Here is a 27,369-nt window from a genome sequence, read left to right on the forward strand (position 1 = left end):
TTGTCTCCTCATACTGAAAATTGAAATGTCAGATGGAATATGTCATCTTTTTAGGCAGCTATAGCTCGCCATATAGCAAATAAAAATCTCCTCTCACCTTGAAAGCCTCATGATGATATATCAGAGCCAAGGCACACTTTGTTTTATAGTTTTATATGTTCTAGGGAAGAAAGTGGTCTTCTTACCTAAATCAGGCCCTGTAAGAATTTACAATCCTATAATACCGCACAGTCAGCCACTCCTGGCAATGCTTGAAAAAAGAACCAAACAAACTCAATCTTTACACTGTTAGCATCATTTATAATTCACAGATAGTTGAAACAAATATGTCAGCAAACTATATGCAGATAGCTGTTTCTTGGTTTTCTTATGCTGTCACCAGCAATGATAACCAAAAGCTATAAATCATATTAAAGCTAGTCAGTGAATCTCAGTACTGTCAAGCACCATTGACTGCGTGCTCAGATTGTCACTCTATTCTCATTTAAATCATTTTTTTTAAATCCAGCTTTAAATCATATACAACCGAAACTAATGACAACTATCAAAGCTTTCAAAGTTTTGCAAGGCTTATTCCTTTTGTCTAAAGTGAAGTTATGAGAAGCACTTTTACTCAGTTTGGTTTTGTCTTCTGTTGTGACAGTGCCCCTCTCTCCTCCCGGAAACCTCCGCGTGTCAGAGGAGTGGTACAACCGCTTCAGGGTCACCTGGGATCCACCTCAGTCTCCGACACTGGGTTTCAGGGTTGTCTACCAGCCCATTAATGGTACACATACACAAACACACACACTCAGAGAGAGAAACCTAGTGCTAATCATTAACACTAACATCATTTGGATAATCAAACAGTAATCCCAAAAATATGCCCTTAGGGATGACCTGTAAAATGAGATTGTGACATTTCTGTCTCTCTCTATCGCTCTTTATTTTGTGGTGTTTTTTTTTTTTGTGTGATGCTTTGTTGTTTTTCCATCTAACACAAGTACACATTAAGTAGCATCAGACTTGTGTGTGCGTTGCTGTCTTGTTTAAAACTACTAATCCGATGTTTTGGGAGGACCCACCAGTGACAAACCTGTGACAGGAACACGGTAGCTCAAAGAGCAAATTGCTCTCAGGGTGTTTTGGGCTTTCCTGATAGTGACTTCTTAGTTTTAGCTTCTTAAATTATTTATAGTCTTAAAAAACCTTCAAAAGCTGTTGCCCCTCCTGTGTTAATACTGTAGGTTCATCCATTCAAGATGAGGTTCCAGTTGTTATAGTTCCCATGTCTGGTTTTTGTTATCTAAACACAATCACTCTGTCTCTAAGAATCCAGCTTCATGCAGACAGGCTGCATTAATCTTGTTGTAGGAAGTAAGTCAGGGTCAAGGGATATAAATTTCAGCAGGCTGCTGTTTTCACTGTGAGAATACTGGAGGCAAGAGAGCTGCCTGCATGTGTGCATATTCACACCCACACCCAGATATACAGCTACAGTATATTTAACTTAAGCATAATTCCACTTAATGAAGCAAGTAAATGCACACTCACCTCCATGAACACACACACAGTCAGACACACAGAAATACTGTACATGCAGTGTGTTTCCTATTAAACTGTGCTTCAGTGGCCCCTGTGTTGTAAAGTTAATTACTCCGTTATTGTTCTGTGTAAGTGTGTGTTGGTTTTGTTTCTCTTTACAGTAAGTCTATAAAACATATTGGTAATGATGGGACATTTACCACTCAGTGTTCTATTGTATAGAAGCTGACCAGAGCAGCTTCGTATTTCTAGCATGAAGACCATTCATTTTGATGGTTTAACAACTCGGACGATCATCAGCAGCTGGCTTGCTCCACCTGCTAGATTACCACTGACATGTAAACACTGATACTATCTGCAGCTCCAATCAAAATGGCTTTATACCTCCAGCATCTTTACTAGTTGACTATATAAAGCATATTGCTAGTCAGATAAAACAAGTACTATGTTTTCCAACAGTATATTTTTCACTTTCAACTTTACCTACACGGGGAAACAAAAGCTTTTATGATGAGGACTAACTGAGGTTGATAAGTTGTTAACCCGAACTCTACAAGTTTGAAATCTAAATTGAATTAAAGTGATTTAATACTGTCTAAATACTGTAACTGTAATCATTCTTTGATTTCCTTGATTGTTCACAGTTCCAGGAGCAGTTTTGGAGACAACAGTGGGTGAAGATGTGAACTCTTTGCTCCTTCTGAATCTCCTAAGTGGGACAGAGTACAGTGTTCAAGTGACAGCCTTGTACCCAGCAGGACAAAGTGAACCACTGCTTGTGAATGCCAAGACATGTAAGCATTCCTATCATACACCTACACACCACTCACACTTACCTAGTAGTTGTTATTAATATCTGATTGCACAAATAAAGGTTTGTATGATAACATGACTATAAACAGAAAAGGCTGTCCCACTGCTCGTTTGCCCAGTCAAAATGTTAATAATAATGCTAAAAATATATGATAGTAAAAATGTTAAATTGAGCTTTCACCAGGGGTAACCTGATTTCCCAAATGACCAAATTTCAAAATGACCCATAATGTGGGTCACATTGGATAATTGTCACAAAGGACAAAGTAATTATTGGATGGATGAGACAGAGGCACCGGCAGAAAAGCAAAACTGGTTTGAGGGAAGTGGGAAAGGTACAACATGCATAATAAGCGCCTGATGGTACCATGCACTTTAATTTCCATTGAGACTTTAGCAAACAGACAGATAGACAGAAGGATATTAATATTTCCTAGTCACCCAGCGAGAAGAATCCTTTTTGCATATAGATTTGGTATCAGTAGTTTCAGCAAGACCTAATGCAAGCTTGAACACCTTTTTCATCTTAATCAAAGACACAGGAAGGGAGTAAGAGGAAGAGAGACACTGACATAATGATAGAAAGAGAGAACCCACTCAGACAGGCTTATAAAATAGTGCCGTTCCACTATCACCAAACATTTATGTTAACTTTCTGTTTGTGAGTCGCTGTGTGTGCTTCTCAGAAATTTGCTGTATCATCAGAATCTGCTATTGTTGTTAGGACTTAGTGTCTGATTGGCCAGAAGGGACACAGTAAATGGAATAGAGCAACCAGTAGGAAGAAAACAAACATATTCTAATTTCAATAGCTCATGAATTTATCATGCACTTGTTTGTACACAGCACACAGTTATTGTGTTTAACTGTGGAGAAACAAAATGTTGCTAACGACTAAATGTAGGTTGAGATTTATCCATAACCAACAATCAAAGGGGAATGCCTTTGTCTCACACATTTTTCATTCATTTGTTCTGCAGTGATGTGCCATCTTTCATGTGTTTAATTATCCCGCTATAAGATGAGTGACAATTTCGCCGTCTCTGTAAAGCTCAGAAAGTTAAATATGAGGAACTGACATGTAGATATATCAACTGTTCGATTTGCACGTAGACTGTGAATTCCTGACTTTTTTTTTTCCTCACCCATATCGACAATTTAATTAAAGTAAAAAGATGCTTTTTGGTTGATGATAGATTATTTTTAATAACTTCTGTACATGTCTTTTCGTCTTACAGTAGAGTGAGCCTCTGTACTTTGACTTTACAGATCTTACTCAGATTTTACAGGCTTAAACAAATGACTCATCACTACATATTGAGCAGAACATGTATTTTCTCTCAGATTCAAGCGATTCACAGTGTAAATTTTCAGATGTATCAGATTTCCCCATATTGCGCACGGCATAGTTGAATTTATGGTCCATATTTGTACTGTGCTGTGGAGAAACTCTGATTTATTAAGGGGATCTGTTCAGTCATTTTTCATTCTAATAAGGGAGATACAGTAACTTATTTCCCAGAGTGCACTGCATTCATTGCAGCCTAACCATGGGAGCCAACTGGCATGTTTTCATCAATAAATTACACATACTAGTATGTAGCATAAATGGTAATTATTGGTACCATGAGGACCATTGAATGAAATGAAACCTTTTCCCTCAAATGAAGTTTTATGTAGTTTGTATTTAGGCTCTATAGCACTTCAGGTTTACAGTAACAATTTGTTTTCCACAGAGCCACTGAAGGCTGTTCAGTCGATACAGTCTCAAGAAATTTTGCAGAGTTATCGCTATGTCAAAAAAGGAAACTAACCTGTTTTTTAAAGACTAAAAATATGGGTTTGACTGCAATTCCCCACTGTGAAAAAATACCGTGATGAGAAGCAGGCAGAGCCAGGAGAGAAACAGTGTTGTAGAAACTAAGGGCATGGAGATTAGGAAGTCACACCCAGAAGTCTTCTCCAGTCACAGTATCTCCGTATGAATCACCATAGCTGAAAGATAGATAGATTAGTTTAAGTCTGTCTTTGCATGATTCCACTTAAGTAAGGTGGTATAAATCATCACATCAAAATATTGATGACACTGCCCATCCAAAAAAAACCAGTCACACACTAATATATTGCTGCATGAAATAGCTTTGATTACAGCACACATTCACCGTGACATCCTTTCAATAGGGTTCTGCAATGTCACAACATTAAGTCCCGTCCAAAGTTGCATTCATTTTTTGCCAAGATCTTGTATTGATGATAGGAGAATCAGACCACTGCTCAAAGTCCTCTCCGGCACATCCCAAAGATTCTCAATGGTGTTAAGGTCTGGACTCTGTGGTGGCCAATTCATGTGTGAAAATGATGTGTCATGCTCCCTGAATCCCGCTCTTTCACAATTTTAGCCTGATGAATCCTGACATTGTCATCTTGGAATAAGACTGTACCATCAGGGCAGAAAAAAATCCATTGATGGAATATCTTGGTGATTCAGTATATTCAGGTAGTCAGCTGACCTCATTCTTTGGGTTACATACTGTAACAGTGCTGAACCTAGATCTGACCAACTGCAGCAACCCCAGATCATAGCACTGCCCCCACAGGCTTGTACAGTACACACTAGACATGATGGGTGCATTACTTCACTCGTCTCTCTTCTTACCCTGATGCACCCGTCACTCTGGAACAGGGTAAATCTGGACTCATCAGAACACATGACTTTCTTCAACTGGACAGTTCTTAACCCAGTTTTAATTTATCTCCTTAGATGTTTTCTTTGCTTGATTCAAGCCAATAATTTGACCCTTCTGAAACAGATCAACATCTTTTCCTCGACCACAGGATGTGTCTTCAGACATGGTGGTTTAAGAAATGAGAAGCTACTCACTGCATCAGTTAGGGTTTAAAAACTTGTTGCCACCTGAAAAATAACCATCTATGCAGTAATTATCCAGTTAACTTTTTTCTTAGTTAAATCCAGGTGATGAACTTTTTTATAGGCAGTGTTTTTGTTTGTTTATAGACATGCATTGATTATTCCTGCATACAAAAGTCTATCAAAACAGAAATCATTCTTGACCCCTTGCAGTCAACAGTGAGTTGGCATCAGGTTTGAAGACTTGCAAATAGAGTGGGTTTTAATTTAGCTGCATCCTAACACTATGTATACTTGTATGTGTGCACCTGTACATGATTGCACATATCCATATGCATGTGCTGATGTTCATGTATTGTACATCTGTGCATGTTGCATATGTGTGTATGTATAATATGAGAGACAGTTTGTGTGACTTTGCATATTATTGACAGGAATAATGGGTTGTCAAATGCATAATTCACTAGTATTTAAAATAAGGCACCTGCCATATGGTCCCAGCAAAAAATATCCATTTACTGGGGCAAGAGCCAAGTTTATTGTATATCATCAGCAAATTCTGCTAACAAGGGGGACAGAACGAGGAAGAGAGAGAGAGAAATACAGAGTGAGGAAAACAGAAGCCAGAGTTGCTCCAGGGAGGTTTGCTCGTCTGTGGTACACTGAAATCTCACAGCCAAACGAGCTTCAGCTATTTAAGTTGCTCGTGGTGTTTTGCATTTTGCTGCATCATGGCTCATTGTTTTTCCATAAGACAGTAAAACTTCATGCCTTACTAATTTTTGTAACTTTATGATTTATTTGAACATCTACCCAACTGAATGTTGTAACTGGAACTACATACTTATACAGTATTTCTACAAGGACAGGTTTTTACACTTTGGCAGTTAGCTCAGTTGGTAGAGCAGTCATCTATAGACCCCAGGGTTATTGTGTCGATTCTTGGTTCCTCCTGGCTATATGTCGAGGTGTCCTTGGACAAGACACCGAAACCTCACAGTAGTGCCGATATCTACTGCAGCTGTCCAAACAATAATTTCCCCAAGGCGATCAATAAAGTATGTCATTATTATTAATTTATCAGATGTCAGCTGACCAAAAATGTCATGTTTAACTTGTTTATTTAGTGCATAATACAGGCAGTTTTGCTCTAACCCTCATTTTAGCGATTTAGCCAAGTCTCTCAGTTGGTGTTAGGTCGCCTGGTGGATGGAGGCGCTGGATGGTGGAGCATACCTGAGGAAAAAGGGCTGTTTATGGTTTAAAAAAAAAAACCTGAAACAATGCAACAGCTTGTCAGATACCAAGGTATTGAGGAGGTTGGAGGGGTTTGGAAAATCTGGGAACAAACAGATGGTGAAATCTAGAATCCTACTGTTAGATATGAGTTATTATTTGCACTACTGCAGTTTATGTGAAAGGACAATTAATAGTTTGGCCAGTGTTGCAAATTTTAACTTGTATTTTCTGCTACTGAAATTATGCACAGTCCTGCTACACTCAAATCGAATGTAACATAGATTGTAGCGTCAGTGAATATTGCACAATGTTCCTTCGTCATTTGATAGATTTAGTAATTAAATGTCACTCCATGAGAGAGGGCTTGCCTGTACATTAATCTGTAAAACTGATCATTCACATTGGCCGTTTCTTCCTTTCTGTTTATCTCTCTGCAGTGTTCCTGGGCGTCTCTGGCTTGTCAGTCTACCAGGTGCGTCCCAACAGCATGTGTGTCCAGTGGCAGCCTCTGCTACATGCCACATTATACAGAGCCTCCATACAGTCCACTCTGAGTAAGTGTATTTGTAGAAAATTGTATGGCAGTGTTTGGGTTGGCAGTGTTTCTCCATGTGAATGTGTGGGCCAGGCCTGATCTCAGTTCTCAAGTGTGGTGAAAAAGTGAGTTCACTTCTTGATTTAGTGCTTAGAGATTAGTTTTATTCTTTGTGCGTGAGCTCACTTCAGATGTTGACTTGTTCGATGTATCTGCTGAGTTCAAACTAAGTGTCATGAGCTTGCCGAAATGTGGTCTGGATACCACCTTTTAACTGCATCATCAAAAAACCAAACATCTCTATAGAAATCTTAATTTACGTGTTTTTGGATACAAGCAGAGACACACAGTAACAGTAAAATGTTCTCCTCGACATTTCTGTGTGCACCTTCAGTCATCCCAAAATGTTTCAGCGACCCACGTTGTGAGAAACTTAACTTTTGCCAGTAAAGTGACTGGAATCTAATTTAGCCTAGTAAATCAAAAGTTTTACTAGGCTTCTGATATTTGTTGAGGTGGCTGGATTCAACTCCAATCTCTGAATTTGTTTCATTGTGAAAATGTCTTTATGTCTATTTATAATAATCAGAACAACAAGTCGGATCAGGACTTTTGCATGTGTGTCATGGTTTCACATGGTGGATACATGGACCTTTCACAGTCGTCTGGAATCATATTGATGTGAACCTCCGAGGAAATAAGGGTTATATGCTTCTGCCATTCTCACATGGTAGCGGTTTACATTATACAGTATATTCATAAATCACTCTGTTTGCTAAAGGGAAGGGACATAGGATATCAACACAATCACTCTCCAGTAAATGACATGGAGGGGAACGGCTTTGAGAATAACTCATGTCAACGTGTCAGGAATAAAACCACAAGTATGACCTTTTGCAGTTTTTTATTACATCACTACCTTATTAAAAAGAAAAGAGGAGAAAGGAAACAAAGGAGTAGGGAAAATAAAAAATAAAAATAGTCTTTGTAAATCAAAATTTAAAAAGGCTTTGTTATATTTCCTTTATTGTCCCTGTACTTTGAATCAACTGTCAAGAGGACATTTTAAAACTATTCACAGTGAACAAATTTAAGTTTCTTTTTATTTGTTCCCACAGTATTGTGAAATGACATCTAGATTACTGTTTATCCCCAATTAAGTAAAAGCGTGACCCAGTTGGCTCCTGAATTTTGGATGAGTCTTTTGTATGTGTACATTTCTTTTTTAGTTTATCTTGTAAATGTCATCGTGTCTCGAAAGGTCACACGGTAAGAAACAGAACCAGATGCAGCGTCAATTTACACTTAGACTAAAACCCTTTAGAAGATGGGTACGTGACTCTGCTCAGTTGAATCTACAAGTTGTACCATTTGTATCAACAAGTTTTATGTAAGGGAATATGAGAAGATGAGAGCTCACGCATATATGGAAATTTTTCTTTGGTATTTATTGTGTGGTTTTTCACATTTTGACTTAGTTTATAACACAAATGTGAGGTGCTGCAGCAGTCGGTAACTACACTAAATGGAATGGAGCCATTATTAACAGGTGGACCTGTTTGTTAAGTCACAATGTCATCTGCTATTAATTAAGGACAATATCAAATAGTGCCTAGTCCAGTATATATAGTTGAAGATTACTATTTATTAAAATTAATGGGAAGCTAAAACATTGTAGATGCTGTAGACATAAATAAAAGCTACTTCTTTTTGAATGTGTGGGAGTCTCACAGTTTACTGTCAGAAACAAGAGCAAAAAGGAAGAAGGAGGAAGATTTCTGTCTTCCTCCCCTCCTGTGCTGTTCTATCCATCTCAATCTCTCCCTCCTGTCTGAGCAGTAGCTGGATATTATAGCTGGAGTTTAGAGATTTAGTTTAATCCACACAGAGCCAACCAGTTCCTTAAACACCGGATAGAAAAGAGCAGCCTCTTGGTGACAGCTGTTTCTGAAAACGTAATTATCTATGACTGTTTTCTACGCGTTCCTCCAGTTTGTCGCTTTTTGGATGCCGACGTTCATTTTCTTTCACTGTCCCTCTACAAATTTTCAAAATAAACACTTAGTTGAAAGTACTCACAGTCTGCAATCCAAAGGAAAAAGACATAAGAAAAGAAATCATTAAAGTGAATAAATGTATTTTTCAGTAGACATAATGATGCTTTTTGTAGCTGTATTACCTACAGAACTGATATCCTGCTTTTTGGTGCTATAATGAGTAAAACCGAGTTCAATTTGTCAGAATAAACACTGTCGTTCACCAGGGATCGTCTGAGAGCTCAATGTGCACTTGAGCAAAGCACTTCGGGACTCCTCGGGACTCCTCCAACTGTGAAGCAAAATGGTTACGCTTAAAATCATAGATGTTAATTAAAAGCAAACAGGTGCTCTGAAAATAAAGTTAATTTGAAACGGGATCTTAGAAGTTGTTTTATACCTCTTGACCTGACCTTCATGTCATTGTTTTGCTTTGTTTACTTGCAGATGGTCAGAGGCAGGAGGTGAGCCTGGGAGGAGGGGCTTCGCGCCAGTGTTTCTATGATCTCTCTCCCAGCAGCCAATACCAAATCAGCGTTCACACACAGCTGCAAGAAATGGAGGGACCCCCTGTCTCCATCACTGACATGACACGTATGTTACAGATGTTTTTCTATATTGAACATAGCTACATGCTTATGTTGGCATGCACTCCTTTGTACTGAATTAAGTTTCACAGGACATTTTTTTAAGGATGATGACTCACACTAACTCTGTACCTCCATTGCTAGTCCACTATCACTTTCTTTTCCCATGTGTCCATCTAACCCCCCTCCCTCTGCACTCACCTTCTGCCACCCAGCTGTCTCACCTCTGCAACTTTCTCTTCTAATGTACCTCTAGCTTTCATTACTACGACTAGGTTTTCTGTCTCTCGCTCTCTCTCTCCCTACCCCCTTTCACTCTCTCTCTTTGGGAAGATAGATTCTACTGTTGCAGTTCATTGGCCAGCTGATGAGCTGAGGTGACCTGCACAGCTCCAGGGACTAGGAGGGCTCAGCTCACAACCAGGGTTATAGATAGATACGGCCTCAGATGCACACATCTCGCTCTCTCCCGCACACAAACATACACACACACACACACACACACACACATTACCAAACTAATGTTGTTCATCCTCAGAGGCTTCAGTTGGGTTTCAGCAAAAGTTGCAGGTGCACTTTATAAACACTGTCCATAGTCCTCTCAGTATGGGTATTACCAGGAAACTCTAAAAGTGCTCATTATACAGAATGGCCACTTTTAGAGTGTTAAATTATTATGTAGGTCTTATACTGTAATATGGGGTCATTATTCTACTCATTAAAGTGTAAGTGGAGCTTTAATATTGTGCTGGTGTAGATGGAAATCACTACTTTATATACTCATGGGTAGTTCACAATCATATATTATACGATGATCACACCCTTCAGAATGTATTTAGACACCTTGACTTTTTGCACTTCATTGTAAAGATTACATTTTTAATGGATCAAATCAGCCTACACTCCAAAACTGCATTACATATATAAAACTTGTTTCTCTCACTTCTCATTTACAAAAGTATTCATACCCTCTGCTGTGGTCCTTCAGATTGTGGATTGTGGTGGTTTGTTTTTATTTTTCTTGCTATAATATTGTATGCATCTATATTTATAGATAATTAACTACTCAAAAGGTTGAGTTGGGGTTATGAAAAACATATTACCATGGAAGCAGAAGAAACATTTATTGAAGGAACTATATCTTCTGGTATCATGTACTGTATTTGCCCTATCTGTGTGCAGCTGCCGGTGTTTCCAATGGGATTTATTTCTTATACCCTGGCTTGACAGAACCCACTGTCAAGTAATTGGCATGGCACTTAGACATACCTTAACCTGGGGCTGTTTGAGACTCAAAAAAAAAAAAAAACAGCTCCTGGTCAGATTCTAGATTCGAAAAAGTACTTTTGGTTTCTCAAGCTAGAAGGAAGGGAAGAGAGAAATGTTGAGAGAAAGTAGCAGAATAAAGTCTGATTATTGTAACTCAGTGAATTACAGTAAAACAATAGAACAAAACAAAGCTTCCGGATTCCTCATGTAGCTGTAGGTTGTAAATCCAGATTGCACTGGAAGCATTTTCTCTGTAAACATCCACAACTCAGCTCTCAGAGAAAGGAAGAGGATTAGGAAATGTTACGCTTAATAGGAACAAGCTACTGCTGTGTGTCATGTGTCAGGGCACTCTGTGTGTGTGTGTGTGTGTGTCTGTGTGGGGTGGTGTTGGGGGTGTGTGTGTGTGTGTGATCATCAGACAAACCCAGTGATGCTACCACTTGTCGCTACCGTCCTGATTGATGATGTTGTCATGTTTCCCTGTGTGTGTTTGTGTGTCCAGTGCCAGCACCCACTCAACCTCCACCTGAACCACCCACCACCGAGCCCCCTCCCACCATCCCGCCTGCAAAGGAAGGTGAGCGGAAAATCAAAAACACATGCTGTCATATTGTGCTTTGCTAGTGTTGTGGATAATCTCTGCAGTATTCCAGTTTCTGATAATGGTGATTGTGATCACATGTCAATTACTTTATCACTGTCAGTTCTTGAAATGCATTTACAAAGATATGCCACTTGTCCTGTGGGCAGAGAAGTTATCAACACAAATCCATTTAAGTGTCTCACCCAGGAAGGGAACAAGATATTTACTGTCCTCCTCAGTGACTTTAGTGTGAAATGTACTCAGATTACTGTGGGTTGCTGCCAACATAAAGAAAAACTACTCTAATCCTGGTTTATTATCTCATTACCTCAGGCTCAGCAGAGCTAACCTGATGACTCCTGCTCAGCTTTTGCTCCAGTGCAGTCGCCTTTTTTGCCTTAATATACCACATAATTCAGTCCGACTACCAACTACAAGAAATGGACAGTAGTTCCAGCACATAGGCTGCACCTCTGATTAACAGCTACTCTACATGACGTGATCTTCCTAACTATAGGATGTTTCCTAATTTACTTTAAACAACAAAAAAACAACAAAAGCTATACGACTAAAACTGCATAAAAATGCAATATTATAAGAAATCAAAACTTGACTTTATGTCCAGAGATGACACTGTCACAGTTCTGCTTTTTGACTGTTCCCTACCTCTATTTTTCCCCTCCCCAATCATGAGCATCCTCAGTCACCTCATTTTGGCATGCTTGGTCTCTCACCTATCCCAGCCCATCCCCTCCCCTCCCTCCTGTCCTACCTGATGCACCCTGCTCTGCCCCTGCAATCAATCTTAGCTCACCTTGTTGATGAACTTTTCCCAATTCTTGGCTTAACTTGTTATCTCGGCTCCTACCTGCTTTATTTTCTCCTTGGCAGAACTGGTAACTATCCATGACCTTTGTTCACATTCATGTTTGCTTCATGGTTAGTCTCATTTCTATTTATTGTTCTCACATAATCAGTGAACTCCCCTGTTGGATTGCTACTAACCTGAGCTCTCTCTCCTGTTACCAGGATAGAGACTGTTGGTATTTACCTCTGAACCTAAAAACTTTAAACACAAGCAATTAATTTACCTGAACTGTTGTCAGCCATCTTGCCTGTAACTCTCATCTGTGAATTCCTCACAGCCATTTTGTCTGCTCTTAGTTTTACTCCCATTGTGCCATTAAAACATTTACTGCATGTTACTGAAGTTGTGGTCTCGCGTTTTAGTCCTTTAGTAAGATCCCTTACTGCACTTAAAACTCGATCAGCTGTAATTCTAGCCGAGAGCTAAATGAACAAATTCTCAGTGTAGATGGATCCCTTTGAAATGATATAACAAGCATAGAAAGATTGCATACAAGGTTGCTCCTCTAAAAGGCTAGACCTGCAGCATAAACTCCCCACACAAGTCTACACACCTGCTGAGCCTTTCTGTAAGCATTTATGTCAAAACGTCTGACCTTTGTTAGACCAGTGTCTCAGTCTTTAATGACAGGCAACCTTTACCCAGGACAGAGCTGAAAAGATAGGGGGGAAAGCTGGCAAGGTAAGACAGAAAAAAGAACAAGAGGAAGAGAATGAATCAAAGTGATAGGAAGCATGAGGAAAAACAAGCAGCAGCAGAGCTGCATACAGAAAGCACAGAGGTGTCGGCAGAAAGACACAGTAGTATCAATAGAAAGCAGTGAGGAAAAGACATGCAGTATACCAGAAAATGATGGAAAGTGGTGGGTGTTCAAGTCAGATCATAACACAGAGAGAATGAAAATTTTCTTTTTCCGGCAAACATGAAAGCTCCACTTATGAAGTTCTGTAAAATTGCTTGATGGAAGCAATCGTCTCTTATGTTGCTCTTTTATTGTATTTTCTCATTCCTGCTAGTTGCTTTTTGAAAATTTCAACCCTTTTTCCCCCCAAACGGTGTAGATACATTTCAGGATTCTCCAAGGAATTCAAGGAGGCCAATAAGGTCAGGAAAGGGGTTTGGCATTTAGTGAAGAACTGAAGTTTAAAAACCTGCTAAAACCACAGGACAACTTTACAGCAGCAAAGATAAGCCTACCGGGAGTCGTTTAGAAACCTGAGAGGGAAAAATCTCTGCACCAGGAATATGACTAAGCAGCTTATGACAGGAGGAAAGAACGACACAAACACACTGGATATAGAACATTTTTGTGGTCAGAAAAAAAAAGGTTTAAAACTGTGAATTGGGACTATGTGTTTAATCGAATAAATTCTACAGCATGCAGATTAAACCGGAGATTCGATGTGGGCATATTTACCCAGTTCCAGAGGGATATATATTTACAGTGCTTCATGCATATTTACTCAGAATATATTAGGCAGCCAGTTAACATTCAACTTATGTTTTGTCCTCTGCCGACCTTCGTTCTGTATCAAATTACTTTCTAAATGTAGAGACAAAATGATGTGCTGACTAAATGTATATATCTCTCTTGGCTGAATGTCCTCTATTTATCTGTCTAGTGTGTAAAGAGGCCAAGGCTGACCTGGCATTCCTGGTTGATGGCTCCTGGTCCATTGGAGATGACAATTTTATGAAGATCACACGTTTCCTCTACAGCACAATGGGTTCGCTGGATTTAATTGGACCTGATGGCACCCAGGTCAGTTGTAATGTTGCCTTTGTAATTTTACCTCAGAGAAAACTCATAGGCATAACACCCCAGGAGAGGGGGTGGCCTTATGTTAGTCATTGACAGGTCCGAACAAACACTAATGTTTGTTAGCATTGGGTGGCTCCTAATGAGCATTGGTTGGTTCATACATGTACACCTACATGTCTAATAAGGAGTATGATCTTTGTGGTCATATCATCATATCTGCAGCATATGAAGCAGAGGAAAGGGGACCAGAGGTTGTGCTTCATTTATTGTGGGGCTACACTGCTCAGCTTCCTTGGGAAAGCTTATGCTAGTGTGCTGGAAAGGAGGCTCACCAGTTGGTGAATCTCGCATTCAGTTGGACCTCTCTTCACCTCGCAGGGTTTTTGGAGCGGTTAGAAGAATTTGCCCATCCCGTCTACATGTGTTTTGTGGATTTTGAGAAGGAAATTAAATACATTTCCATTTGGTGTTGGCCTTTAGGTCAGGGTTGTCACTGGATACAGGTTCTGAAGACCCAGCCTGGGGGGAGGAGAGTGTCTGATTTGGGGACCTCAACATTGCTTTGCTCTTTGCACATGATGTGCTTCTGGTAGCCTTATTAGACTGCCTTCACTGTGCACCGGGGTGGTTTGCAGTCGAGTGTGAAGTGACTGGGATGAGAGTCAGCACCTCCAGCTCTTGGCCTTGGTTCTCTGCTGGAAAATGGTGGATTGCTCCCTTTGGGTTAGGAGAGAATTGCTGCCACAAGTGAACAAGTTTAAGTATCTCAGGGTCCCCAAGTGAGCACAAGTGAAAGGTGGATTGATCCATGGGTGGGTAAGGAAGTTTTCCTTTGACTTACTTCCCAAATGCACCATGGGAAACAATTCTGAATTAAAATTGTTAGATTGCAGCCTTGATAATCTCTGCGTTGGTGTGAATAATAGTAATAGATAATATAATAGTCTTCTTGGAGTGCTTGTATTCACATTTAAGACTTCTAAACGTCTGTGTCTAGTAAAAAATACTGTAAATGCCCAATTATATAGTAGTGCTAATCAAACGAAATAATGAACCAAAATGCCAAATAAGCCAAAATGCTGTAGATGTAGCCAAGGTAGCCACAGAAAAAAACATAGTAATGTAAAAATAACATGACTATAAGGAACATATAAGCAGAAAAGAAATGTTGTGGAAAAAAAAGTCTGTACGCTATATGCAGCATCGTAGTGGTTTGCACATCACCCCACCCTCCGCCCCTTTTTCATATACTGAAATCCATTTCACTCATAGCTACTGGACGAAGAGAGAGTTTTAATTTCCTTTCAAATCTTTCTAAAACTAGAAAGACTGCATTGAGTAGATAATGAAATTATGGAGACAGGCTGAAGTACATCTATAATGAAAGCATGGAAAGGGACTTGATGTAATGACTGACTCTTGGATATTCCTTCCTGCTTTGCTTTGTTTCATTGTCATTGTTACATATCAGACACAAATTTAAATTATAGATGCGGTGACATTTATCCAAGTAATACATCTTGGACAATCCTACTTTACTCTTTGTCCTTTTGACCCATGTGGTTTTGGCTCATTTCTTGTTTGCAGAAGACTGCTGCTGTTGACTTTAACAAAGATTGGGAGGATGCTTTGGAGCAGAATTTCACCAAATTTCTTTGGTCTGTCCCTGGAGAAATCAGCATGATCACAGCTTTATATCTGTAGAAAAGTTTAGAAAAGTGAGAAGAAACTTTAAACCCCCAGTGAGTCAATCTTTACTTTACTTTCTGGAAGGACTTTTAGCTGCTGAGGAAAATTCTATTAACTCCAAACATTTGCTCCCACTGTGTTTTGTGCCAGAAAACATTAGTTTTCTGGCAGGTACTGTGGTCTTAACAAGTTAGGTGTAGAGGCATTGAAATCTAGAATAAATACTAAGTGGTTCAAGCACCGACTAATACATTATCAATTTGATTCTTAGTATAAAATCTACTGTGAGCAACACATTGAATCACATTATAACAGTGAATATTACCATCTCCACTAGCTCGGAGTGTTTTTCATGTATCAGCTTCATCAATAGTAATGCCAGACTCTTACTTGGAGCAGTAATTCTCTGTTGTCATTGTGAACTAATTTCTTTTTGCTTCCTTCCTGCATACCCCCCCACTTTGTCAGCAGAGCTCAGCAGGTTCATTTGTCACTCTGTAGAGGTGCTTGCTAAACCCTTTTTTTCCCCCCCCACTTGTGTAATGTCTGCTGTTAAGCAGTTTGCTACCCTCACTGTGCCCCATAACCCTCTGGCAGTAGGCTACTGAGAGCAAAACACTGGCTGTAATGTGAGAGACTTGGCTGTACAGTAAAGAGAGAGTTGGCTGGTAAGTGTGGGCCACACTGAGCCAACAACAGCACCATTAGCAGTCTGACGATAATGATAGTCGTTCACCCCTCTTAGAGTAAGGCAATTAGATTGATTATGGCTTTAATTCCAGAGTTTGGATATATTTTAGTGCATTTTCACCTAGAGACCTTGATAAAAGAATACTATAATATTCCAGTTTGACAATTTGACATTCAGTTTGTAAAATATCGAGACCACCAGCACTGACCAGGTAAAAAAAAAAAAAAGGTGGTCACCTATTGCAGCTTACATGAATTAAACCTTGATGTTAAAGTATGAAAACGTTCCATTTTGGCTTCCTGTGTGGCATGTATGGTTCAGCTTTTCCATCTGTGAAATTCACTTTGTGTTCAAACACACACAATTTGTATAATTACAGTATTTCATTAGTGAACAAAGGCGGCATCTGTTGGATCTTCTTGTTGGAGTTTACAATAAATTAAGACATTGTACGTGATAATGAGCTAAATATTAGATTTTTGGACTTGGAACGCAGTCATTTGGCTTCATAACATACAGATAATGTCACATGAGCAGCTTGGATTAACTTGGCCTCTTGCTTTTTGTGTTGGAAGATGATTAAACAAACTGCACATACAAATATAGAAACACATTATGTGACTGACATGAGTGTTAACAGATGGTGATAGAGTTTGAATTTTGGGATAAACCGTCCCTCTGGAGCAAGTCTCAAAGCAAAATAGTTTAAGCAAATGGAAGCATTGAACTTTTTTTCAAGTTTAATTTGACATGTGTTGTGAACTCAATCCGCTTGTCTGTCTGTCTCCGTCGCTCTCCAGGTGGCCGTCGCTCAGTTCAGTGACGATGCTCGGACAGAATTCCAGCTGAGTTCCCATGGCAACAAGGAGGCACTGCTGGAAGCTATTCAGAGGATCAGATACAAGGGAGGAAACACCAAGACAGGTCAGGACAGTGTAGTAATGTAGGATAATATACACTGCCCTTCCAAAAAAATAGTCACATACTCTAATATTTTGTTGGACCACCTTTTGCTTTGATTTCGGCGTCATTCACCGTGACATCGTTTCGATAAGCTTCTGCAACGTCACAACATTTATTCCCGTCCAGAGTTGCATTAATTTTTCATCCAAGAATCTTGTATTGATGATGGGAGAGTCCAGAGAGAGAGAGAGAGAGAGAGAGCACCACCGCACCTCCAAAAGATTCAATGGGGTTAATGTCTGGACTCTGTGGTGGCCAATCCATGTGTGAAAATGCTGCGTCATGGTCCCTGAACCACTCATAAGTCATAATTTAAGCCCATGATCCTGGTATTGTCACCTTGGAATATGTCCGTGTCATCAGGGAAGAAAAAAATCCATTGATTGAATAACCTGGTCATTCAGTATATTCAGGTCGTCAGTTGACCTCTTTCTTTGGATACATAACATTGTTGAACCTCAACCTGACCAACTGCAGCAACCCCAGATCATAGCACTGCCCCCACAGGCTTGTACAGGTACGGTAGACACTAAGCAGGATGGGTGCATCGCTTCACCTGCCTCTCTTCTTACCCTGATGCACCCACCACTCTGGAACAGGGTAAATCTGGACTCATCAGACCACAAGACCTTCTTCCAGTTTCAGTAATTTCATCAATATCCTTAGATGTTTTCTTTGCTTGACACTAATTTGACCCTTCTGAAACAGATTAACATGTTTAAGAATGAAGAATGAAAAGCTGCTCAATCCGTTATCAATTAGGGTTAAATAACTTGTTGCTAGCTGAAAAATAATAATCTATGCAGTAATTATCCAAAAGGATGCTCCTAACCATTTGCTTAGTTAAATTCAGGTGACTTTTTTTTCGACGGGCAGTGTAGTTGAAATGTAGGATTAATGTAGTAATTGTTTATGCAGTACAAGTAGAGGTAAAGTCCAATGTATTAAGTTTCAATGTGTGAATTTGATAATCTGTAAATGGGCACAGTGCGTTTGATGAAGAAGGTCATTCTTCCCCCTCTTTCTTTCTTCCTCTTTTTTTTTCACCCTTTCATCTCTTCAGTTCCATACCACTGTTCTGCCTTCCCTACAAGCTTCTTTAACCTGAGAGTTTTGTCTACTACAGACTTGATTTTAAGGTCTGTTTGGTTGTTTTAAGTCACTTATTAGGTCGAGGCTGCCCTCCCTCTCAGAGCTTTTACTTCCTCGCACACCCTGTAGGGCGCTCATGTGTCATTCCTTATTTAATTTGTTTTCCCTATATCCTTAACACTCCTGCACGCACAGGTAGAGAAGGTAGCAGCAGATGGTGCTTTAGTTGATATGGCCGTGGACGTGTGTGGTCTACATAACAATAGAAAATAAGCCATAACGTTTCGTCTTTTCCAAACAAAAAAAAGAAAGAGGAGGTAGCTCAATCTCACAAGGCTAGCCTAATGCTCGCAGAGTCACAGTTTCACTGTCTCCCTCTCCCTGTCTCTTACCCACACATACATGCAGGAATTAATCTTCTCCAGTAGTTCAGCCATAATTCCTATTCTTCATGCTGTTCTTATTCCACAAGTATCCCACACAGCACATATTTTTAGATAATGTACAACGTTTTAGCAATGCAAGCTTCTGGAGACTGTGTCCAAACCTTCTTAATTACAACTTACTCCGCTGATTCAGTGAGATGTACAATACTAGTTTCTCTGGCTTTCAGGCCTGAGGCTTTATGACTGACGTATCCAAACGCCAAACTATCCCATTTTTTCATTCTATAAACCTCAAATACTCCTCTGAGACACCATCAGGACCCCTTACTGTGTCTAAATCCTCCAAAGCCCTCAAATAACACTGTAGCTTTCTGCCTCTTTAACCCATAGCCTCTGGCAGACACATCTGTGCCGAAGCCAACCAGAAACCTCACAACTTTTATGCCTTTTTTATGTTTTTGCTGTAAATGGCTAACTTACTTTATATCATCCTATGACCCTAAGTTTGAGAAAACATTTTGAAAATGCATTTTAAAATGTACTCAAAACCACAATGATTTCACTCTTAAGGTTAAACGGCTTGTAGGACTAAACAACTTGCAGGACTTTTTGGATGAGATTGCAGTGTAAATCAATTTGTTTGGCCATTCAGCTACTAGTGTAGCAACATGAGTACTCACTGGCACTGCAAAGGTTACGTAAGGTGAAGGGAGAGGTACTAATTCACCTTCTAAGACAATTTCTAGTCAGTAGCCCATATAATAAACAGTATATAAATGACGCTGCCTTCTTTAACACTCAATAGTCAGTTTTTTTTTGGATACCCACTGTTCCCTCTCTATAAATGAGAATGAAGAGCATGTTGAGGATTCCGAGTGTTGAGGCTAACACTCTGGGATTTGACTTTTCACTATGCATTTATTCATTAAGGCATTAGTGAGACTCTGACTGGCTCGGGGAATGATTGATTCAGCGTAGCTGCTGGTGTAATAGTCTTTATCTGCATTATATGTATGTATATATTCATATGAGAGCGTGTTTGTGTGTGTCTTTTGAGATTGAAAACCATGCTTTATATGGGTAACTATGCTAATCTCTGACACTGTACAGTTCATACAGTTCGAGGAACTGGGCGTCACTGCTTGTCTATAAAAGTTAAAGAGCGTTTGAGGTGTATGTCCTGTCTGTGTATGCACAGAAGCCAGTAAAACATATTTAAAAAATATTCAAAATCTACAGTATTGTATATTTTCAACAATGCATTTGATTATTCATTTTCTCCAATTCATGAGGAACTTACTGTACTTTTCCAAATAGCTGAGGATTTTGTTGCTCGGTTCATAATAAGTAAGAGAGAATATTACAATCTCATCAGACAGATTTCCACAGGCAGCACAGAGAAAAAGCATTATATTATATTGTTATATTTCACCAAGCCTTTGGATGCTGAAACAAGAGAGAGAAATGATTTCAGCTATTTGTGTTTTCTCATATTGTTTCCGCTCCTTCGTTGACAAAACTGGTAAACTGTTGCCAGACAGAAGGCCAAATCCAACCTGGCATAGATTGCTTCACGCACAGTGATCAAGTGATTATCAATATGACTGGTTTTAAACCTTAAACATTTTTTGTAGGTATTGATACACGTTTTCATTTTCCCCATCTGACACATCTCTTCTTCTTTTCCCCTCTGTCCCATCCTACCCTTCCCCCTCCTTCCTCACCACCTAACCAGCATGTCTTCCTCATTCTCATCTTCCCTCTCCTTTGCTCTGTCCTGTGTCTGACTTCATGCCTGGCTACCTGCTGTAATTCCAGGCTTGCCCAGCATGATAACAGAACACAGATGCATCACTGACACATATCTGACAACACAACACTTTACAGGCCAAGCATTCTGTCATTTGTCATCACTGACAGATCCATAAAAAAAAACAAAGGGTTGCGAGAGGAGAGGATGTGGTCTGAGGGTTTTGGCTTGGGTAGAAACTGAAAGAGAGAGGATTTTTATGGTACTTCCACTATACACATCAGTATAGAACCATTTACAGAACATGATCTTTAATGTAAAATCATTGTATGGTCAATTTAGGGGCAATTTACTGCTTCTTGGTATTGTTTCTTTAATTCCAAGTTCCATGATAGCCCTCTCTTAATAACACTGGAATCAACGGGGAATGAGAGGAGAACTTGTAAAAAGACAAAGAGAATTGAAAGGATTAATGACCATGATTGTGCATTAAATTATGAAAAGGTCAGGTGGAGATTAGTAGATGAACTATATGAACTATTAATGCAGATCATGATGGACAGTATGCAAATATTGACATTAAATAAAAATTAGTATGTGATGATGATTAGAGGGCTGTGCTCGTTGGTTTGTATGTGCTAAATAACTATACCTGCACACAAATTGTTGCCAATATACTGTACTGTGAAAAAGCTCATCTTTGCAGTAATTATCCAATCACAACAGAAGTCATCTCAAGGCACTTTACAGGGTTTAAGCTCTTACAAAATATAACTGTATACAGAATTATATAGAAAACCCAACAATCCCACTTGAGCAAGTACCAGTGGAGAGGAAAAACTCCGTTTAGAGGAAGAAACCTCCAGCAGAACCAGGCTCAGGGTAGGTGGCCATCTGCCTTGACTGGTTGGGGTGAGTAGAAAGAGGAGAGAAACATTTTTGAAAGTTACATATCTTTTGAGGGCTTGAAGGACATAATAGACATAAAGCAGCAGTACATTCACACACAGTTCTCGAAACCTTTTAAAGCTGTCTAGACAGATTTTATTGACCAATTAAGTCCGCTAGCAGGTGCCCCGTACACTGTCAAAGGCTCTTCTAATTTAAACTCATTGACTGGACTGAGACATTTCCATATTAGTTTGTCTTATCTCTCTGGTTTAGATCTCATATAGGACATTAAATCTAGTGGGCACTTAACCTAAATGTGGCTTCAGGAGCTTTTAGGTCATTCATTATTATGTAATACTGTTTAATAATGTATTTTATTAATATTAATGGAACAATAAAGATTTTTTTATTTATATATATGGGAAAATTGTAGGAGAAGTCCAAAGCATTCACCTTTGTAACACATTGGATTTGTAAGCATCCAGCCTCATTTTCAAAGCAATGTTTTTTTTTTCATTTCACAACAGCATAAAAATAAAATCACAGAACGAATCATTTACAGCAGTTTGCTGTAAATGATTCGTTCTGTGATTTTGTACTGTGTGAGTGAACTCTCAAATAAACTGAGCGTCAAAGAGGATTCTGCTGAAAGAACTAATCTCCCCTTAATAAACATCCACGAAGATTAAATCTTGGTAAAGTCAACAATGTTAAATGTCACACGAGTAGAAAGTAGAAAGCTTCGACTGCGAAAGCAGGAGCTGCAGCTAACAGGGTTTGCATGAACATAATGAGCAGGTTAACAGTGATACATGACAGATCTTAATGTCCATGCTGCACACCTACATGACTATGGCTGGACATTATTAGTCACACTGCTGTGAAAGAGCCAGTCACTGGATCAAATACTGGAAACGGATAATAACGATTAGCAGGATTCAGTCAGTGCAACTCTGCTCTTTTGCTAATGCTGACACATGCTTTATTTTTTAAAATGGCAAATGAATGGAAAACAAGGTCCACATGCAGGTAGTTTGTAAAACATAAACACACACAGAGGCAAAGATATAGCTGTCTTAAATAATGTATTTCCTTTTTAGGTCGGGCCATCAAACATGTGAAAGAGTCCATTTTCACCCCTGAGGGTGGAGCCAGAAGGGGCATTCCCAAGGTCCTGGTTGTTTTAACTGATGGACGCTCACAAGATGATGTCAACAAAGTGTCCAAGGAGATGCAGATGGAGGGTACATATCATAAAACATAACAAAAATAACCATTAGTTAATAAATAATAAACTTAATAGACTAAGTGTGTATTGGTGCAGCAGGCAAGTTCGAAGACAGATGTTCGGACTTGCTGGAGGCTTTATGAACTGTATTCAGATTTTTCTGCTAAAATATATTAAAGAATTCAACTATTGCTTTAAAAACTAACCCTGACAGTGTGTTACATAAGGCAACTTTAACCTTTTCTACTGACTTTATTTTGGTAATGAATCCTCTTGTTTAATTGCCTCCTCAGGCTATATCATCTTTGCCATTGGCTTTGCGGATGCTGACTATGGAGAACTGGTGAATATCGCCAGCAAGCCCAGTGACAGACACGTCTTTTTTGTGGACGATTTGGACGCAGTGAAGAAAATAGAAGAACAGCTCATTACCTTTGTGTGCGAGGCTGCTACTGCCAGTGCGTACAATCACATCATGTTTAAAACAGAGAATAGAGTAAGAGACCAGGAGGGGAAAAAAGAGTTCAGAAAAGTCAGAGGAAAGGGAGACGGAGTGAAGGAGGCAAAAAGAGGATTGAGAAAGTCCGTTAGTTAAAGAGGATTGTTAGTGCACAGACGAAGATTGGCATTTACTTGATTGTTGAGAATTCATGGGTGAAGTAATAGACTCCTTTCTGTCTTGCAGCTTGTCCCTCTGTTTTGATGAGTGGTAACACAATGGCAGGTAAGACGTTCAATAAACCCCCTTTTCCATCAAACCCCTGGACAGGACGTTAATGATGATTATGGCAGTAGCATAATGACAGTGCAAGCTTTGGTGATTGCATTGATTGTAAACACCAGGAAGGTAATGATGGTGATTTGCCTGTTATAGGTTTCCGTATGATGGAGATGTTTGGCCTGGTAGAGAAGGAGTACAGCACCATACCTGGGGTTTCTCTGGAGCCGGGGTCATTCAACAGCTTCCCATGTTACAGGTTGCACCGTGATGCCATGGTGTCACAGCCCACCAAGTGAGTTACTTGTGGAAAGAGGAAAGGAAATGTGAAAAAAGAACACTTTGCAGAAGTTGTGAAAACCACCTCCTTCCACACTAACACTTGTACGTGTCTTTTAGGAAGCCAGTTTTCGCTGACAGTTAATAAAGCTGTGCACCACAGCTGCTATATGTCCATGAATATCACTGAGACAAACTAAATATTAGAATTATTAGAATTAGAAATCTCACTATAACAATATACAGACAGTTCAACAAAATTATAAATACACAAGTTTAGAATGAAGATTGAGCTCCACAAATCACTCACACTGACACATTAATTTTAGCAGTGAAAATCATAACCAGAAATAATATGTAGTAAAAATTCTATTTTGAATACAGTGCATGCTGTTAAATCCTGCTCCCTAATCATACTGAGTTATTTTGAGCCTATTATGCTGTTCATCCTCTGATATTTGCTTGCCAAGTGTGTCTCTCCTCCTGTTCTGGACATGCGGAGAGCTTGTTGTCAGTGGACAGCAGGACACAAACCCTTTGAATTTTCATGCACACAGGATCCTGGAACTAGTCAACAGTTCATCCAAAGAAAATGACTTGATTTTCTGATAGGAAAACACTGGATAACTAACATGAAAGCAAACATGTCAAGTATCTTTTCTCTTCATCTGAATAGCACTCAAGGGTTCAAGTTCATAACATCTGGGATGTGTTATGTTATGTGGTGTGTCCCCATTGGTAACAACCACAAGTACTGATCCTGAAGACTGTGAAATATGTGCCTTTTGTCTGTGTTTAAATATGTTTCGCCATTATAATAATATTAACAAAAGATCATATTTCCATATCTTGTTGCTGGACCCGAGGTGACACCCATTTATCAGATTTAAAAACATGCACTTTACAAAGTTAAACTAAAAACCTTTTAAAACATTTTTTGTAGAAACTTAAAGAAAATCCATTCAGCAGTTTGTTGGAGTAATATATTAGACATGCAGTTCCCACTAATCCCTGTAATTCCTACTGCCAGGTAATGCAATAAGCGAAGCGTCAATTTCAGATGCTAAATAAACAAATATTAACATTTACTGCACCTATCACCAGGGACGTCGAATGGTCCATAGTTTATAATGAACAGACTCTAAAATAAACTCAGGCTGCACATTGTTTGCATGCTTTCCACATATTAATATAGACTTTAAATTTCATTTATTTGGCTCCTTGTATACTTTATATATACATATAAAGCCCACACATACAAGAACTTCACAGGAGCACTCAGAGCTATCAATTCTGCCCCTGTAATGTCTTTATACTGTGATGTCATAGGAGCCTTTTCTCAGTTTATGTTGTCAACCAGCTTTAAATTCAGCTTTCTGTTCTGTGATGGTTCAGTTTGTCAAAAGTGACATTGACAAGTGCTCCGAAAAGTCGAAGCTGAGATGATTTAAACTTGAAGTGCTCGGAGGCAGTTGCACGAAAAAAGCTAGACTCTCTGATCGAGAAGAGTGTGGCACTCAAAGTGTAAGGCAGCCGAAAGCACTGTAAAAGCGTTCACAATAGCTGTAAAGCTGCAAATTGCACTTCGACAAAGAATGGTAGATTTATGCCTTTAGGGCAGAGCTAAGCTCACAGTGTGTGTGTGTGTGTGTGTGTGTGTGTGTGTGTGTGTGTGTGTGTGTGTGTGTGTATGTGTGTGTGTGTGTCTTTTTTTCAATGTGTGTACCAGGTATCTTCATCCTGAAGGTTTACCGTCTGACTACACCATATCTATGATGCTCCGCCTACTTTCTGAGACCCCGCTGGAGCCCTTTGCATTGTGGGAAATCCTGAACAAAGGAAACAAGCCCTTGGTGGGACTAATCCTGGATAGTGAGTTTGAATGGGTCACTTTTTTTTTTTACTCCACCTGCATCATAACACACCACAGTATGACAAGTGTAAAAACAGCATATGTGTGCTACCGCTGCTTCCCGGTGCACCCAAATAAACCATGACAGTGCATAATGCAGCAGATTTTAGAAGTGGAACCAAAAGAGTCCCTAATTAAAGCTCAGGTACGTCTGCGTTTTTGGGCCTACATACCTTTCGAATAGAAACGTTTTCATCTTTCCTTGTGTCCACAATCCTCATTAAAATGTTGGAGATACATGAGCTGCTCTTTTGTGAGCTGCTCTCTTGTAACCCTTCACCGAATGAAACACACACACATCAGTCTGAGAAAGCACCATAACTTCAGTTTTAGTGGTGCTGATCCTTAAATGCTTTAATACAGAGTTTTGTGTAATAGATATAAAATATTATAATAAAATGTCAAGTGTTATATGTGCACAACACAAAGTTGGTGGCTGCTAATACTATCAGCACAAACTCTTCTTAATTGGAGTCTAACAACAGAAGACAGAGACAATAGTGTGTACGTGACAAGTATCTACTTGATGTGAACGTCAACATTTTCTATCATCTGTCCTCCCACAGACTCTAGAAAAACCTTGACATTCTTCAATTACGACTACAAAGGAGATTTCCAGACTGTTGCCTTTGAGGGACCTGAAATAAAAAAACTCTTCCATGGTAGCTTCCACAAGGTTTGTCTTATGTTTTGTCTTATGTATGCTGATTGAAATTTCAATGCAAAAAATGAATTCACCAGTGTAAACCCATTTGCTGGTCACAGTTTAATGCTAATGGGCTTGCTGCTTGCTGTTTTATAACAGTATAATGTAGACTGGGGTTTTGATCTGTTAGTCTGAATATTGCAGCGTAATTTCTGGATGTCCTGTCTGTGCTACCATGTTGTTCCAAGTCCATTAGAACTACAACCACTTCAACACCAATCATTCACTTCAAAATCAGTTTTACTCTGCTCAGAGAGCCCGTCTCACAGCTGCTACAGTTGCCAGTTTGCGGCACTTGCAAAATAAGGTTCACACTGATAGAAGGAAACGGAGGGAACAGGGAGCTCGCCAGCAGACAACTGGGAAAGAGACAAAAAAATGAGGAATTTTATTTTGATGTTTTTGAAGTTGTGGAGCCTGTTGGGTGGATTTCCAGTGGCTCTCGGGCTGGAATTTTTTTTTCTTGTCCTGTCAACACTTCTGCTGTGTGTGTGTGTGTGTGTGTGTGTGTGTGTGTGTGTTTTGATGGTAATAGCCCTCCTCCCCCATCTCTCCCTCCCACTCTCCACTGTTCTCTCTACGCCCATTTTATTTTATTTTTTAAACTACTGAAGTGCACAGAGTGGGAGTGAAACTGCAAATTTCATCACCTTTCAATACCCCTCTCTCTCTCTCTCTCTCTCTGTGGTCTCTGATAATGAAGTTACAGCAGTGTTTTAGGCATTTTATAGCATACAGAATTATCAATATATTACTCAAGCATCGAAGTCCCGTGTTTGTGAAATTTTAATCGGTACCATTCAATTGTAATCCAACAAAAATGACTCCAACGCATGTATGACAGCAGTGAGTTCTCTCACATTATTTTCTATCAATACAACATAAACACCCACAACCACTAATTCTACTAACAGTGGGGCCCGGTTCTGCACCAACAGTTTTCAAAGGACAAATTGCATAATTTGTGTTTTCTTTC

At 39.4% G+C, this 27,369-nt stretch overlaps 1 protein-coding gene across 1 annotated transcript in view; it reads left to right on the top strand.

Moving 5' to 3' along the window:
- Positions 1-27,369, top strand: part of col14a1a (collagen, type XIV, alpha 1a) — a 102,181-nt gene that overhangs the window by 41,791 nt on the left and 33,021 nt on the right. The window contains exons 21-33 of the mRNA XM_026371267.1: positions 644-766; positions 2,169-2,318; positions 6,883-6,999; positions 9,464-9,610; positions 11,378-11,452; positions 13,949-14,088; positions 17,269-17,392; positions 22,651-22,794; positions 23,072-23,236; positions 23,464-23,502; positions 23,653-23,791; positions 25,505-25,647; positions 26,254-26,363. Of these exons, the coding sequence (XP_026227052.1) occupies positions 644-766; positions 2,169-2,318; positions 6,883-6,999; positions 9,464-9,610; positions 11,378-11,452; positions 13,949-14,088; positions 17,269-17,392; positions 22,651-22,794; positions 23,072-23,236; positions 23,464-23,502; positions 23,653-23,791; positions 25,505-25,647; positions 26,254-26,363 (1,616 nt within the window). The remainder of the gene's footprint in view (positions 1-643; positions 767-2,168; positions 2,319-6,882; positions 7,000-9,463; positions 9,611-11,377; positions 11,453-13,948; positions 14,089-17,268; positions 17,393-22,650; positions 22,795-23,071; positions 23,237-23,463; positions 23,503-23,652; positions 23,792-25,504; positions 25,648-26,253; positions 26,364-27,369) is intronic.

This window comes from Anabas testudineus, chromosome 16 (genome assembly GCF_900324465.2).
Source record: "Anabas testudineus chromosome 16, fAnaTes1.2, whole genome shotgun sequence".
NCBI lineage: Eukaryota > Metazoa > Chordata > Actinopteri > Anabantiformes > Anabantidae > Anabas > Anabas testudineus.